Here is a 16,744-nt window from a genome sequence, read left to right on the forward strand (position 1 = left end):
CACCCCCACCCCCACCCACTAGGCCGGATTGTTTAAATTTCTCCTGCGGACCCGCTGGCAGTTCCTCGGCGACGTAAATAGTCCGTCTTAAGTGAGATAATTCTCTCTTGGGGGGGGGGGGCTGTTTGCTAGCAGTGAACCACCATTTATTTACTTTAAAAATTCATAATAAACTTTATAAACTGACCCGTCCCTTTGCCCCTCCTCCCCAGTCCCGGCCTGGGTGGGTAGGGTATTTTCAGCCTTTATTCTTGACGGATGCTCCGGCCCGGGTGGGGGAGGGAAAGAAAGGGGAGGAGAGAGCAGGAGGAGGAGGAGGAGGAGGAGGAGGAGGAGGAGGAGGAGAGAGATATGGGAAGCGGCGGGGGCTGGGGGGCTGGGGGGCTGGGGGCGGAGAGGCGGGCGCCCGGGGAGACCTAGGGCGCCAGTGAGGGAGAATCGGGGAATATGGAGACTATGAAGATTCGAGATCCTTAGTGTCCAATGAACTAGGAAAAAAAAAAAAAAGTAGGATGCCCTGCGTCCTTCCCCTGCGTTGCCCGCTCCGCGTGGCGGCCTTGTGAGGGCCTGACTATGCTCCCGGCCTTTCTCCCCCGGCCTGGGCGTCCCCGCTCCCTTCTTAGCTTTTCCTCCTGCAAATTTCGGAGCCAGCTCCGACGTTATTGAGGACACTTACGGAAAGAAAGAAAGAACAGAGGTGCTGAGGGTGTTGCTGATGTTTCTTAAAAGGCAAAAACAAAACGCCCTCCTCTAAACAAGGGCACGCAACTGTACCTGCTTTTTTTAAAATTATTATTTTTATGGGGGGGGGGGGAAGCCCGCTGGTTGAGTGAGACTTTTTTTTTAAAGCAGGATTTAAATATTTTTTTTAAAAAAATCAAAAATATTTTACCCTATCATATTTAATCAGCTGTAATTATAACACATTCGAAATGAATAATATGTCTTGACAGTATTTTTATTGTTATTGTTCATTGCATGATGTTCGACTGCTTTAGAAGCACAGGAAAGAGAAGTAAACGCGCTACAAATGGGGAATTACCCTCGTTTAGCATTAAAATTCATTTAGATAAAATTGCCACAAACATTTAAATGGGAAGATTAGTTCCCCCTCACGCCTTATTGCACTCGCTCAATGGTTCCGTTAAGAACATTTTACACGTTGGAAATTCCGTCTTCTCAGACGGCTTGCTGTTTCCTAGTTACCCACATTCAAAGCAAAGGCAGCAGCAAAGGCAGCCGCAGCAGCAGCAGCAGCAGGAAAAAAAAAAAAAGTTTTGGCAACTGGTCTGCAATTCATCCGCTGCTGGCCCCAGCCTCCCCCCTCCCCGGCAGCCCGCCCCCCACCCATCACCTTTCCCCACCCCACCTCTTCTCTCCCCATTAAGCAATTTGCTGAGCCCTGTCCTCCAGAAAACAAGTTGCTTGGTTGCACAGTTTTTGAATATAATGTTAAAATACAAAGAAGCCAGTTCGTCCCTCTCGGGGTCTCCCCTCTGGGGCTGCGCCTGGGGGGTGGAGGGCTGGGGTGGGGTGGGGTGGGGAGGGGAGGGGAGGGGGGGAGGGCGCTGACTTTCCTCCATCCCCTGCTCGGAGGCCACAAGGCACTTTTTTTTTTTTTTTTTGGCTTTCTTTTCTGCCAGGACATTTCCAGGAAATCCACCACTGTTTTCTGCCCGCATTAGGAACGCGTGAAAGAATTAGTTTGGAAAAGTCGCTGCACCGTCTAGCTTCTCCCGCTCCTTCTCCCCGGCGCTCTCCCCGCTCCTCCCGCCCCCGCCCTCCCCGCGCAGGGCCGCAGGAGCCCGGGAACGTCGGCTTCGACTGCCATCTTTTGGGGATTTGGAAAAACGACTGGTAGGAAACGGAGGGAGGCGGAGGCGGAGGCGCGGGGGGTGGGGGGAAACCCCCTTATTATCCTGTGTCGGAACTGGCTCCCTTAATCTCATGCTTAAATATTTGATGTGGAAAAATTACCCATAAAATTAGTTACTAACAATTTCAAATTGAAATCACTTATCGAATTATAAACGCATTAAAGCTGTATGGATGGTATTAGGGTTTCCTCGGGAGGCAGCGGGTGTCTTCCCACCGGGCGCCCGGCCGCCGAGTTCCGCCCCGGGGAGGGCGGCGGGAGGCGCGCGCGGCGCTCGGGCGCGGGGTCCGGGCCGCGGGGACCCAGCGCGCGCCAGGCCCGGGCCGAGCCCCCCGTCCCCTCCCCTCCCGGCCCCGCCGCCCCCGGAAACTTCCCAGGCGGGTCGGACGCTCCCGAGAAGGGAGAGCTCGCGCGCCGCCCCGTGCGCCCCCCTCCCCCGGGCGCGGGGACCCCGGCCCGGACCCTGTGCCCGCGACCACGGCTCTGCGATTGGAGCGCGGGCCCCCGGGGGCGCCCCCACCCCGTCCCCCGGAGCGCGCTGTCTCCTCCCCGGCGCGACAGCAATGTCAAGTGTCCTGGGGCCGCCGGGGCTCCGCGGGCGCGGTCGCGGGTGCGGGACCCGGGGCTGCCCGCTGCGATCGCTCCCGGAGCGCCCCCGGGGCGCGGAGGGCGCGGGGACCCGGGCAGCGGCTGCTGGGGACGCCGCGGAGCCCTGGCGGATGCAGACAGGCCCTCCCTCGGCCCGCGGGAACGCGGTGGACACCCGGGTCGGCTCAAGCCCGCGGGTGGGCGCCGGGACGCGGGGGAGGGCCGTGGCACCGCGTGGCACCGCGTGGCCCGCACCCGCGCGCTCCCCTGCCCCCTCCCGCGCCCCCTGCGCGCCCGACTGTCACGGTCCGCAGCTCTCGGGGTGGCCAGGTGCGCTGTGCACGGGGCTGGGGAGCCCCTCCCAGGTGAGGGAGCCGCCGGAAGGCGGAGGGGGCGCAGGGGGGCGCAGGGGGGCGCAGGGGGGTGCAGGGGGGGCGGGGGATCCCTTTTTGGCCGGATCCGCCCGCCAGCGTGTCCGTAACAGTCTCTCCCAAGGCGGAGCTGAAAAAGGAAAAACAAACAACACATTGAGCAATCAGTTCGCCACCGTTTGAATCTGGAAGAGTTTTGGCCCTAAAAACGGGCGCCCCGGGGGTCCCTCGGCGGGGCGGGGGGGGGCTGGAGGACACTTGGGGGCCGCGCCCCAGGGTGGCGCCTCCGCCCGCAGCCCCCGCGGGAGAGCGGGGCGCTGAAGCCCTGGAGCCGGGGGGTGCGCGCCGCCCGCCCGCCTTGGATGGGGCCCGGGAGCCCCGACCCGGCCCGGCCGCGGGCGCGCTCACCTCTCCCCCTGAGGCGGTGCGTGCACCACCCGAGCGACCAGCTCCATCTCCAGGCGGAAAACGAGTCCCGGGACCGGGACGATTCGGGCCGCGGCGAACCGAGTCACCTGCTCGGGCGGCGGCGCAGCCGGCTCTGCGCGCGGGGGCCCGGGGGGAGGCGCGCGGCGCTGGGGTCCCCCGCTCGGCGCCCCCGCCTGCCCCGCGGGTCAGGAGCCCCGCGCCTGCTTCCCGCGGCCCCGAGGCTGGGCTCGCCCCTCGCCTTCCTCCCTCCTCCCTCCTGCGCGCCCCGGGCACCCCCATCCCCCTACTCACACCTCTGCGCTCCCAGCCCCCTCCCTCCTCCCAAAGCGGCTTGCTCCCCTTCTCCACCCAGGGGCCCCCGGCTCTCACCCCCACGCACCCCTACGCCCCGCGGCCTCCGGTCTTGCAACTCCAGCCTGGGCAACCTTTCGCCTTTTCGCGCTCGCCTGCTTCACCCAGAGACCTGCACACGGGTGGGTGGGGGGCGCTCGGCGAGGACCCCCGGAAGCGCCCTGCTGGAGGGGGGCCCCCTGGGGCCTCAAACAACCAGATGCCTGCGTCTGGGGGGAGAGCCCTGCGCCCCTGGGCGGTGCCACGTCCGGGAGACCCAGCAAAGCTGCAAGCGCCCCTGCAGACGCCCCCCCCCCGCCCCCCAACTCTGGCTCCGAGCGGCGTCTGGCACCGCGGGGAGATGCAGGCGGGCCACGCGCCGCGTCCCCCTGGCCGACCCACGAGGCGCCAGCTCGTCCTGGAGACTCAGTTTCCCCCGGACGGTCGTGGAAGCGGGGGAAGCACAAGGCCAGGGCTGTGCGGACCCACGTACCCCACCCGACCGCGTTCTCCAGAGGTGCCTTTTCAGGTGGTCCCTAAACTGTGAAGGGCCCGCTTTGTGTGTCATCTACTGGGGGTGGGGATGGGGGAGAAGGAGACTCCCACCGCCCGCTCCCGTCTTTAATGTCTGAAATAACGAAATGCCTGTGTGGCAGCTGCTGCTTGAGCCAAAACTAACTCTTTGGAAGACGGAAAAGAGTGAAAGGCAAAGAAAGACTGTTCATTTTTTTTCCTTTGGTGCCGTTTGGGATGTCATCTGTTTCCTTGGCGACTGTGTTCAGCCCCCGGAGCCCCTGGGCTCCTGGATTGTTAGGGGGGAAAAAGCATGCTATTTCTGCACCGTCATTTATCACTGTCACCGCATAATGATTCCCCTTGCAGCCCCTTATTGATGTTTGTAATTGCATTATCTCATAAAGGAGGATGATCAATGAAACCGAGCCGTGCATTCTGGGGTCAGAGGAAGCCAAAGTACTGTTTGTCCCCTTTAATACAACAAGTACTCATTATCTTTAGGTCTGCATTCAAAAAATGATCTGATCTGGGGCTGACCCTGTCGGACATCCCAACACTTTTTAAAACGCGGTTTGTGTAACCTTTTGCTTAAATGCTAAATCAAGTACCTGTCTTGCATTTCAACGAAACAAGATGCTGAAACTGAATGGGAGAAGCGTTGCTTCCCTTTTCTTACTTACTTTCTTTCTTTTTTTCCTTTTTTTTTTTTTTTTTCCTGAGAGGGGTGCGGTCGTCTGTAGCCTCCCGCGATTTTACACTGCAACTGCTTAGTGCTATAGTGTAGAAAAAAAGCAGCGCCCAACAACAAGGGACCCAAGTTCTCTAAGGAATGGAAAAAAAAATTGGGGGTGAGTGGGTAAAAGGTACCTGGGAGCATTTAACAAGGTCGCTACTAAAAGATCAGAATAAAACCACATCCGGTTTAATTAATAAGAGCTATAAACTGAGATAATTCCCCACGATTCTGCCCTTGCTGCTCGCTTTTACAGACCCATATCTCTTCGGTTTAGATAAATGACTTTTGTGCCTGTTCGATTCTCACAACAACAATAACTAAATCAGTTGCACGTTCTGTATCTAAAACCCTCTACAAACTCCAGCAAATAAAAAGAAGTTCATTTGTCTATTAAGGGAAGTATTTAGTTGAGCAGAAATGTCCCAGCAACGCTGAATGGAGTTCATGTAATCCCATGAAAATCAAGTCATCTTGTTGCACTGAAGTAAATGAAAAAATACAAAGGAGGAAAGGTCCAAGTGTAATTTTAAACTAAATGCATTATTGCACCGTCACAGTGAAAACGTGATTGTGTGGCTGGGAGGGAGTGGACAGCAACTCAGCTCACAGTTAACTTAAAGGTTTTAGAAAGGAAACAAGTATCCCAGGTTTGGTTATCATTTTAATTTGTGGAAAGAGGAGAAATGGAGATCATTCTAGTTCATCACTTCCATAAATTAGGGTGAAAAACTCCTCCAAAGACAAAGTAAAGCAAAGAGCTTATTTTAAGCATTGCAAGGCGGTATTACCAGAAGGACTGAGAAGTTCCCAGTCTTCTGAAGATGAATTTTCCTTATGTTAATGACTACCCACCCCCCTCCCCCCCAAAAAAATAAATGACAGAAAGAAAAGAAAAAGGAGAGAAGGAGGGGAAGAAAAGACCGCCCGAGTCTGTGGGCTTATTTTTAAAGTTTTAGAAATAATTTTAAATCCACAATATACATCAACATTTTAAAATAAAAAGATCTAAGTGAAAAGCTCTCACCGAATGAGAAAATGAGTAGTTAAATAAAACAGAGTGTGTTCCTATAATTTGACACCGTGACCCGAAACCTTAAATCGAATGCTAACGATAACAAAAGGCTGAAATATTCCCATTTGGAAAAATAACTTTACTGATAAAACTAAGAGAAGTTTCGACTGTGTCGAAGTATCACTTAATTTTTCCCTAGGAGGCGGGTTCTTCTAAAAAGGATTATTTTCCAGCAATTCTATCAAATCACTTTGAAATAATATATGCTTTGTATTATTTAAATATTCTGGCACTTTCGTTCTTTGAAAGTGCTCAAAGTGAAATGGATATGCAGCGGCGCATATATTTAATATAAATGGTATCTTGTCGTTAACATAAAATATTAAAGGGAAAATAAAACTTTGGGCTTTGTCAGTCGAGATAGAATTTTTTAGCATAATACCCTTTTTCAGAACACACAAATGGAACCCTTTGATTTTAACCAATCAACACAAGTCTTTCTCTTATTTGGTTGGGGATCTGGCTCCGTGTACGTTTTCTATTTTTAATATTTAGTGTTATAGCCCACGGTTAAAATAATGAAAAATTAGTCTCGTTTCAGAAATTATTTATTTATGGAACGAACATGATTAAAACATAAACACACACACAAACTGCAGCTGCAACAGAAAAAAAAAAAAACAACCTGATTTACGGTTATTAAATCTTTGATCGCCATGTTAATGTTTCTTTTTCTACCTTTCATTTGCATTTTAATCTATCGAATCTTTACAATTTTGCTGCCTCCTATTTCCATGATTGATTACAGATCTGAAATAAGAATAACCAAGCCTAGCTTTTCTTTTTTCCTTGCTTTCCTTCGCTTTCTTTCTTCTTCTTTCTTTCTTTCTTTCTTTCTTTCTTTCTTTCTTTCTTTCTTTCTTTCTTCTTTCTTTCTTTCTTCTTTTTCTTTCTTTTCTTTCTTTCTTTCTTCTTTTTTTCCCTCTCCTTTTTTCTCTCCCCCTTCCTCCATCCTCCTCCCCGGGTGGATTTCTGAAACTTTCTCCCAATGCTAATGTAGACAGGACAAATTAATTCTGCTCTTTTAAATGTCAAAGGTATAAATAAAAAATGTTTTCTGTCCCAAACGTGAATATTTTCCCAGCCGCCTGTTTCCGAGTCGTAAAAGCCCTCAGCCCAGCCCAGCGCAGTGCACGGCGAGCTGCAGACGCGCGCTCGGCGGCGCGGATGCTCTAAGGGGCGCGCGGTTGGGGAGCAGGAAAGGTGAGGAGTTCATCGTCCCCGCAGCACCCGCCGCCGGCCTCGGGCCCCCCCGTCCCTCTGCACCCCCCCCCCCCCAGATTGGGGCCCGAGGGTGGCCGCGTCCCAGTCCCACCGCCGCCCCCGAGCCTGGCGGGGGCTCCTGTGGCTCCAGGAGGTTTCTTGGCACAAGCAGTAGAAAGACAAAAGGGAGGCGACGCGGGGCTGTTTGTTTTCTCTCCCGGCCTCCCCTGCCCCTTGGCCCCGGCCCCCGCCCCCGCCCCCGCCCCCGCCCCGGCCCCGGCCCCGGCCCTCCGCCCGCCCGGCCCCGACGCGGCGCTCCGGGAGCCAGGCGCGGCTCGGGCACCGCGGGGCTGCACGCGGGCTGCGCCCCCTCCCCTCCCCTCCCCTCCCCTCCCCTCCCCTCCCCTTCCCGCGGGGCCGCCTCCCCGAGCGCCCCCCGCCCGCCGGGAGCCGGTCCCAGGTGCGCCGGGGAGGCCGGCGGGGCGCGCGGGCAGGGACCCCCACGTCCCCGGGGCGCCTCCGCGGGGTCTCAGCGGCCCAGCGCGGCCCGACCTCGCGGGCGGCTCCAAGGGCCGCGCGGTGCCCGGGCAGGGATGGGGGCGCCGGGAGGAGCCAAGGGGCGGCCCCGCGCCCCCAGACCCCCGCGGGGCGCACGAGCGGCGGGCGGTGGGGCGTCGGCGCCCGGAGCCGCGGAGCCGGACAGTGCGCGCAGCGGCGCCCTGGGGGCTGGGGAGCACCCGGGGGCTGGCCGGGGCGCGGGGGCGCGGGGGCGCGGGGGCACCTTCCCCGGACCCGAGGGGGAGTCGGCGCCCCCATCCCCCGAGACCCCAGGGGACCTGCGGCCTGGAGATGGGGGGGCCTTCGTTCCCGGGGATGCGCGGGGGACACCTTCCCCGGACCCCGTGGGGGAGTCAGCGCCCCCCATCCCCGAGACCCCACAGAGACCTGCGGCCTGGGGAGGGGCCTTCGTTACCGGGGATGCCCAGGGGGGCACTGGGGTCACCTTCCCCGGACCCCGTGGGGGAGTCAGCGCCCCCATCCTCAAGGCCCCACGGGGACCTGCGGCCTGAGGGGGGGCCTTCGTTACCGGGGATGCACAGGGGCGCAGGAGGCACCTTCCCTGGACCCCGTGGGGGAGTCAGCGCCCCCCACCCCGAGACCCCACAGAGACCTGCGGCCTGGGGAGGGGCCTTCGTCCCCGGGGCCGCGGGGCGCCTAACTGATCGCAGAGGGGCGCGGGGAAGACGTTTGATCCGGGCCCGACCCTTTGTCTTGAAGCGGATTAGGCAGCCGGAGAAATAGGAGGAAAAACAGAAAGTCTAGACAGGAAAACTTATTGTGTTCACAAAATATAAAAATGAACCGAGCCGGTCTGGTACCTGGAGGGTGAAGATAGATCCTTGTAGACAAGTGCGAAGACAAGACGGGGAAGATTTAAAGTGAAAGAAACGGCAGATTATTAAGAAAGTAATAGTAAGGTGTCCCATACACTACAGTTTTATTGTTGGGTAGTAACTACCCGATTTATTTATTGCCGGGGCTATATAATAGAGATAATGACCACAAACTCAAGATAAATTCTCAGGCGCCCGGCTGGACAATTCTTTTTTATTTAAGAGAGCGCGCCTGAAAGGTGAGCCTCATCTCCTCCCCTCCCGGAGGATCCGTCTTGCTTTCCGCCGCATTACAAGCATGACATGCAAATAAATAAGTGCTGGGGCTCGTGTGGGTAGGCCCCGTGGGATTTATCTCAGGTGTGAGGGGAACATACACGGAATATGAATTTCCCCAGGAGCAGCGGGGATTCCTCCCTCGGCCTCCCCTTCCCGCAGAGCTGTCCTGCCGTGGCCCTCCCTGTCCCCTGATGACAGCAGTGACGGCCCTGTCTGGGCTCCGGTTCCTGGACACACGGGTCTGGGGAGGGCGGGAGGCCGGGGGAAACCCGCAGACACCTCCCCAAAGCAGGTTGACTCGCTGGGACTGTGGCCAGGGGCGCCGGCGACAAAGGGGAGGTGGGTTTGTAGGTAGGACTCCCAGGAGGGGCCGCCTTGGGAAGCCTGCTGACGCCGTTTGGAAACCTGCGACTCGGTGCCCAAGTTGGCTGTCCCCATCGGGTTGCGGCCTCACCGGCGGGACAGGCCCCAAGGGGAGCCAGCAGGAGCCCGAACTCCCCTGGGGACCTGTCCGCCTTTCTTGGCCTCAGTTTCTCTCCCTCCCTCAAGCCAGGCAGACGGAGCCACAGTCAGGGATGGGATGACCCCGGGCCTGGCTTGCCCACTGCCAAGGTCAGGAGGGGGCTGGCCGAGGCCTCAGGTGTTGGATCTGGTGACCCGGTGGCTGGTGGCTGCAGTAACAGTCACCGCGCCTCTGAGAAGCCGATCTCCTCCTCCTCCCCCTTCTCCTCCCACCCCCAGGGACTTCTCTCCCCCCACTTGCACCCTGCACCTCACAACTCAGCCCGGCCAACCCCCCCCCACGTGAAGTCAGCATCCTCTTCTGGGTGTCTTGCCTTCTAGCTCATTTTTGGGGTGACCTTCAGACATAGAGTGTCGCAGCCCCACAATCACCACTTCTGGTCAGAACTTCCCTTCCTCTGGGTTTGCCGGGGAGAGAGCACACCTGACAGGGACTGGGCCAGGGAGAGAGCACACCTGACACCCTAGGGGACTGGGCGGGAGGAGAGCAGCCGAGCAAGCGGGAGGGGGCGGGTGGGGCCAGAGGGAAAGGTGTGCGGGGCTGGGGACCCAGAGCCAGCGGGGTGCGGGTGCTGGGGCGGGAGCCAGGAGGGAAGGGGGGATCTGCGAGAAGGGAGAGAAGAGGCTGCTTCTGTAATTCAGCCTTTGTACGAGGGCTGATATGATGAGGCTGAGAAGGAGGACAGTCCTCGTCAATCTTTTACAATATTGGTGTCATTCGAGCACAACTTTATCTTTGAACCAGAATATCTGTTTCAATGATTTCCATAAGCACATAAATTATAATCTTCAGAGCCTTCAATATTTCTTTCTGTGCTTTATTAAGTGTTATTGCAGAGGCCATTTATGAAGTGAATGATTCAACTTTTAATCTTTTGAACATTAAAGTGTATTCCACTGAGTTTCCTTTTCCAAATAATCTAAAATAACAAAAAGAAACTAAGCTCATTACATGAACAAGTGACAAGCGTTTTGCTCTCAGCCTGGCAAGTTGCCTCACTCACTTCAAAGGATGATAAACTAATTGTTTCCAGAGTTTATAAGTAATTAAGCTATTATTTGGGGAATTTATGTAGCAGTTTTATTCACCATAGAACTTTCCAGTGAGAATAGCCAAAGACAAGTCTTCAAAAATACCAAAATTTTAACAATTAAAAAGTCTGTCCTTTTTGATAATAATGAAAGCTATTTTTATTTTTAAAAGCAGTGGAAAATGTAAGCAAGTATAGTTTTCTTCCAAAGTATATGATAGGTAGAGGTCATTATGTGTAATTAATGCTGAAAGGAAAATGAACATGTAATGGCTTCCAAAGATTAAAACATCTGTAACTATCAAGTTTTAAAAAGTTAATTTTTAAAACCATCCAGCTTGATTCATCTCAATATGTCTGGCAGGAAAAAAAAATACGCCCTTTTAGGATTCCATATGGAAAGTTTAAAAACTTAAATAATTTTAGTATTTTAATCAACTTTTGATGCCTGGACAATAAGAATTAATGCCAAGGAATGTTAAGTGCTTGCATTTCCCTGATTTTGCAACAGAGAAATGTACTTACTTATTCACCCTTAGATTAAAATGAAGAGACTACTTCAAAAAAATCTTTTCAAATGCATTAAATTCAAACAAACATTATTTCTCTAGTTCAACCCATGTTTGCATTTTTAAATAACACGGTTTGCCCAAAATAAAACAGTGTTCATTAAGGGAAAAAGTAAGGCTTTATAAGGAAGTGATGAATTATTCTGTAAATTTCAGCAAACTATATGACACTTTAGTTTAATAGACATATTGTTTATACACGCAGCAATGTGCTATTTTAACATATTGTTTTCCATCCAGATTTTTTTTTTCCCCTTTGGAAACGAGCGTGTTTGGTTGTCACATGAAGGAGTTAGAAATTAATAGAATTTTCGTGTTAGAAGGAAATATCTTCGGGTAAGATAGAAATGTGAGGATCCGAGTAAAGGACTGTAGGAGCTTGTTTGAAGTAAGAGACGTGTTCTGGAAGTTACCTACAAAAACCGGGAACATTAAAAAACAAAAACAAAAAACTGGGAACATGAGCTGGTTCAAGATCCATTCCCCTCACCACAAAAAAAAAGTGGGAATTGGCTCTAAGGGTCTTACAAGGGGTGGAATCCCAGCGTAGCGAAAATACCAAAGTCCTAGCTACTCGTTTTAAGGAAAATGTCTCCAAAGCAAGCCTGGGGTGGAGTTGGCCGGGAATGGCATTCGACTCAAGGTCGGCGTCGAATTTGTGGCATTTGTGTAAGCCGGGGCAGTTTTGACGTGTCGTTGTGTCACCGTGTCTGACTCAATGTCCACTGCCCTTATTCCGCTGGACTCACATTGTTAAAGACCCAGAGCCCCGCAGCAACCCGTGAGGAGTAACCCAACGCCACTAACGCCGCAGTGACTGACCTTCCGGAGGCCGGGCGCCCTGGGACTCCCTTCGGGACACTTAGCTATTGAAAATGAGCTCGTTCCGGGAAGACAGTGGTGACTCTGTTGCAGTGGCACCTGTGGCATCTCACACCACACCTGGGCCGGACCTCGCCAAGACGGCCACCACCCGTGATTCGCACCCAGAGCCGGAAGGCGGCTCCAGGCACGTTCTGTAACATGAAACACGCTATTCTGATCAAGGACGAATGACATCTCTTTGCACATCCCTCCACAGGCTTCATGAGGTGACTAGAGGCTTCTTTGCGGGTTTCTTTGCAGTAAAAATATTTCCCTATTAAGGGGTGCCGCCCTGACTTTATGTTAAAGCTTAAAGGTCAGAGATTTCACGGTGTGTTGAGTTCAAGATGTCCATGCCGATACCGCCCAGAGAGAGAAATGCTGTCGTCCCTGACCTATGCCCACGTTGGAAAGGGGTGTTGGGGTGCAGGTGGCGGGTGGTGCTGACGCAGTGGCCGGACTTCTCGGCACTCCGTGTAGTTGTCCTGACTCCATCACTCGAGCATGATGCGCTTTATCTTTGTCAGATCTTTTTCCCAATCACTAAGTGACATTAATATATTTCTGCCTCGGGGGATCCCTGGGTGGCTCAGCAGTTTAGCGCCTGCCTTTGGCCCAGGGCGTGATCCTGGAGTTCCAGGATCGAGTCCCATGTCGGGGTCCCTGCATGGAGGCTGCTTCTCCCTCCTCCTGTGTCTCTGCCTCTCTTTCTCTCTATGTCTATCATGAATAAATTTAAAATATATATATATATATGTAATTTCTGCCTCGCGAATCACTCCGCAGAGCACAGCACGCCAAGGCACTGCGGTACATTCTATGGGCTGTCGGGATAAAGTCCGCCTCTCCAAGAGCTCCAGAGTTCTTTCCAGAGGAGTCCCGACTCCTAAGAGATATTTCTCTGTCCTCAAGTCTCTACGGGCCTCTAAGAATTCTGAGATGTTTTGCTTTGATTTTCCCCATCTGGCCACCAGAAGTAAAATGACGGTCCCTCGTCGTTCCAAAGAATTAGCCGAGAGCAATTAATACATCTTTCGATTAAGTGGCTTCACAGAAATGAAAGGTGACTTGTCCGCTAATCATTGGACTGCGATCCAGGAGGCTGGAAACTGCACGAAGAGAAGAGCGGAGCCCAACGGCTGCAACCTTCCCCTTTAGTGGAAGAAAACGAATCCACAGATACGCTAGTTTTCGTTTAAATTCCGTATTATTCTGCTCAGGCTCTTGCCTTACTTCTTTATAGATTCCTACCATATTACGCTGAATCCTTTTTAAGAATGAAAAAAGGTGTGTGTGTGTGTGTGTGTGTGTGTGTGTGTGTGTGTGTGTGTGTGTTATAAACTCTTGAGCACCTAACGTGCCCTGAGCAGTGAGCGGGACATGGGGGTCACCGGGATTAAGGGGACATTGTCTCTGCCCTCAAAGGCTCATTGAAGGGTGGGGTGGATAAGAAAGTCACAATCCCAACCCCTGGCAGTATGCACGGGTGCTGTGGGAGCAGAGTCACACCCACAACCTGGGGAGAGGGAGCCCCCAGAAGCCTTTGTGACAGGCCAGGGTGAGGCGAGGTAGAGATCAGGACGTGTTTCCACACCTGAGTTAGGCCAAGGAATGGAAGCCACTGTGAGTGCACACGAGGGAGAGTCTAGTGCGGGGAGATTGGCTACACGGGACACAGAGGCTGCAAAGGTCGCCAGGTGGCAATAAGGGACCAAATACTGAGCCGTCACGAGAAGCTTTGGTCCCAAAACTGGAAGGACGGAGGGCGCAGCTGCCAGAGGCCGGGGGTTACTCGGTAGAAGGAATAACCAGGCCGGGCGAGCCCAGCGGGGCTGCGGCTATGGAGGAGCTACAGGAGAGAGAACTCCGGGGTCCTGTCTCTCTGCTGTCAGCAGTACTGCCTGTGGCCGAAGCCAGCAAGGGACCAGCTGACAGGGACCCAGGGAGCACAAGATCGGGGTCCCCATCCTGCAGCGCAGAACAGGCGCCAGCTTCGAAGCTCCCGGTTCCAGGGGCGCCATAGTTTCCAGGCCCACATGATGTGCACGTGCTCTCATTCTCTTCTTCCAAATGAAGACGTTATTGTTCATTTGGGGGTTGGTTGGTTGGTTTGGGACTGTGGAAGGAGGGGAGGGATGCCCCAGCCAAGGGCCTGAGCTGGGGGACCAAGGGGCTCGAGTAGGGAATGCCGAGCTGGCCGGTGCGGCCGCAGCAGAAGGCCAGGAGGAGGCGTCGGCGGCTGCAAGTTGGAAACTGTCACATTGAGGACGTGAAATAACCGGTGGCACCTGTAGCAGTTCCACTTGTGGGGGAGCGTCACGGCCCCGAGGCCAGGGGAGTTCAGATTAGGGGGCTGGCGAGGAAGCTCCCTTGGCCACCTTGGGTTCGCTTAGACCAGGATCTCATTCAGCCACAGAACTAGTGAGGACACCGATGCAGTCATCTTCGGGAATGTGCTAGAAATTGTTCACTAACTCCACGGAGACGTTCTGGGGCCACTTCCGCGCTTGGAGGGCTAACTCTGAGACTTTTCCCCACTCCCACAAAATAGGAATAGCTTGGTCCGTGACCTCACGGATGTTGACCTCGTCAGTGACAGTTTGAGGCAGGTAGGAGAAGCAGGTGGGAGACAGGAACCAGCCAGGAGGCTGTCGTGAGCATGGCGGGGACCAGGGGTGAGAGTGGAGTGTATGGAGAGGCGCCCATGAGAGAGGAGGCTAGTGTGGATGCTGGGGGGGTGGGGCGAGGCATAAAGAGAAGATGGAAATAATGACAAGATTGTGGTCTGGAAAGCTAGGCAGGTTGTGCTTCCATTGGCTGGATGGTCCCTTTACAAGAAGGGACATACTAGAAAGAAAGACGAAAACTTTGCTTTAGGCACGTTGAGTGTTAAGATGCTTATGGGTTATCAATAAGATAAGATTTAGAGGCGCTCATTAGGAGGATGAAGGCCTGGGTCTGTATTTTGTAGAGAAGTCTGGAAGATGCCAGTTTGGGAGGAGCTGCTGGAGTAGATGAGGTCATTTGGGATCAGGTTCAAAAAAGTTTATGGTCACCATGAGATGTCAACTCACGCCTGTTACCACGTGGTCACCATGAGATGACCACGCCAACTCACACCTGTTAGACTGGCCAGTCTCAACAAGACAAGAAGTATCAAGTGCTGGCAAGGATGTGCGTGAAGAGAACCCTTGCACACGGTTTACGGGAGAGTGAGTGGGTGCGGCCAGTATGGCGGCTCCTCAAGAAGCTAAGAATGGACTTCCCACAGGATCCAGGAATTTTATTTCTGGGTATTTTTCGGAAAAACACAAAAACACTGACTCAAAAAGATCTCTGCGCCCCCCCTGTTGACTGCAGCCTTATTTACAAATAGCTAAGACCTAGCTGCTCCCTGCAGGTCTATGGATGGGGATGGTGGATGGATGGATGGATGGATGGATGGATGGATGGAGGGATGAGTGGATGGGTGGGTGGATGGATGGATGGGTGGATGGATGGATGGATGGATGGGTGGATGGATGGATGGGTGGATGGGTGGATGGATGGGTGGATGGATGGATGGGTGGATGGGTGGATGGGTGAGTGGATGGATGGATGGGTGGATGGAGGGATGGGTGGATGGGTGGGTGGGTGAATGGGTGGGTGGGTGGATGGATGGATGGGTGGATGGATGGATGGATGGATGGATGAATGGATGGAGGGATGAGTGGATGGGTGGGTGGATGGATGGGTGGGTGGATGGATGGATGGGTGGGTGGATGGGTGGGTGGATGGGTGGATGGGTGGGTGGATGGGTGGATGGGTGGGTGGATGGGTGGATGGGTGGATAGGTGGGTGGAGATACACACAGTGGAGTGTGACTCAACCATAATGAAGAACAGAATCTCACCATTTGCGACACCGCGGATGGACCTGTGAGGATTGTGCCAAGGGAAATAGGTGAGGCTGAGGAGGGCACGGACGGTCGGATCTCACTTATAGGTGGAATCTAAAACCAAAACCAAAACCCCAAAACCATGCTCACAGCTACAGAAAACCGATTGTGGATGCAGGGAGCAGGGGCTTGGGGGTTGGCAAACTGGGTGAAGGGGGTTGGAAGGAGCAGACCTCCAGTTATACGTAGGTCACGGTTGCGTAATGAGTAGCACAGTGCCCCTGGGCGATCCTGTTGTGTTCTGTAACTACGTGTGGTGATGACCGTTGACTGGCCCTGTTGTGTGGTCACCTCCCAGCACACACGGGGGTCGCATATGCCAGACACCTCATCCCTACGTGATAGTGCAAGTCAGTGATGCAAGTTTATGGAGAGAGAAGGGTAAGGAGCAGGGCTGTGGATAAAGGGAACGTGGAGGGGGAAGGAAGTGCGAGTTCAAAGACGGGAAGGACGTGCCCACACTTGTCTAGGGAGCGGCAGGATGAGGAAGTGTCGAAGTTGCCAGAAGGAGGTGGTCAGTAACAGGGAACTGAGCTGTGACTGGGCGGCGGGGTGTCCCAGCCCCAGGCCCGGGATGGCCGAGGACACAGTGGAGGCGGCCCACGCCCAGCGGCCTTCACATTCTGGTTGAAGATGCGGGGAGTGCCGCCCCTCGCCAAGGTATGAAGACGTAGGGGAGCGGCCGGGCTTCTGCTCGGAGCGCCCCCATCTATCCTGCGCAGGGCCCCCGTTCTGGACAGACCAGTGAGGAACCAGAACCGAAACTCAGCCGCAGGATTGCCAGAAACAGTGTCACCTGCTGGGTGGAGGACTTTGCTGCCCATGAACAAAGTCACTCTTTCTTCCTCCCTGCCTTCCTTCCTTCCTTCCTTCCTTCCTTCCTTCCTTCCTTCTTGCCTTCCTGCCTTCCTTCCTGACTTCTTTCTTTCTTTTTTTTTTTTAAAGATTTTATTTATTTATTCATGAGAGAGAGAGAGGGAGGGAGAGAGGCAGAGACACAGGCAGAGGGAGAAGCCGGCTCCCTGTG

The 16,744-nt window shown here is 54.3% G+C and overlaps 1 protein-coding gene across 1 annotated transcript; it reads right to left on the bottom strand.

Annotated features, from left to right (window-relative positions):
- Window positions 1-949: 949 nt before the first annotated feature.
- LOC121491416 (translation initiation factor IF-2-like) lies at window positions 950-3,617 on the bottom strand. The gene is made up of 2 exons (XM_041756310.1): window positions 3,244-3,617; window positions 950-2,965 (listed from the first exon to the last, which is right to left on the bottom strand). The coding sequence occupies exons 1-2, from the start codon at window positions 3,541-3,543 to the stop codon at window positions 2,036-2,038; spliced, it is 1,230 nt and encodes a 409-aa protein (XP_041612244.1). The 5' UTR covers window positions 3,544-3,617; the 3' UTR covers window positions 950-2,035.
- Window positions 3,618-16,744: the final 13,127 nt, after the last annotated feature.

Source organism: Vulpes lagopus, chromosome 5 (genome assembly GCF_018345385.1).
Source record: "Vulpes lagopus strain Blue_001 chromosome 5, ASM1834538v1, whole genome shotgun sequence".
NCBI classification, from domain to species: Eukaryota; Metazoa; Chordata; class Mammalia; order Carnivora; family Canidae; genus Vulpes; species Vulpes lagopus.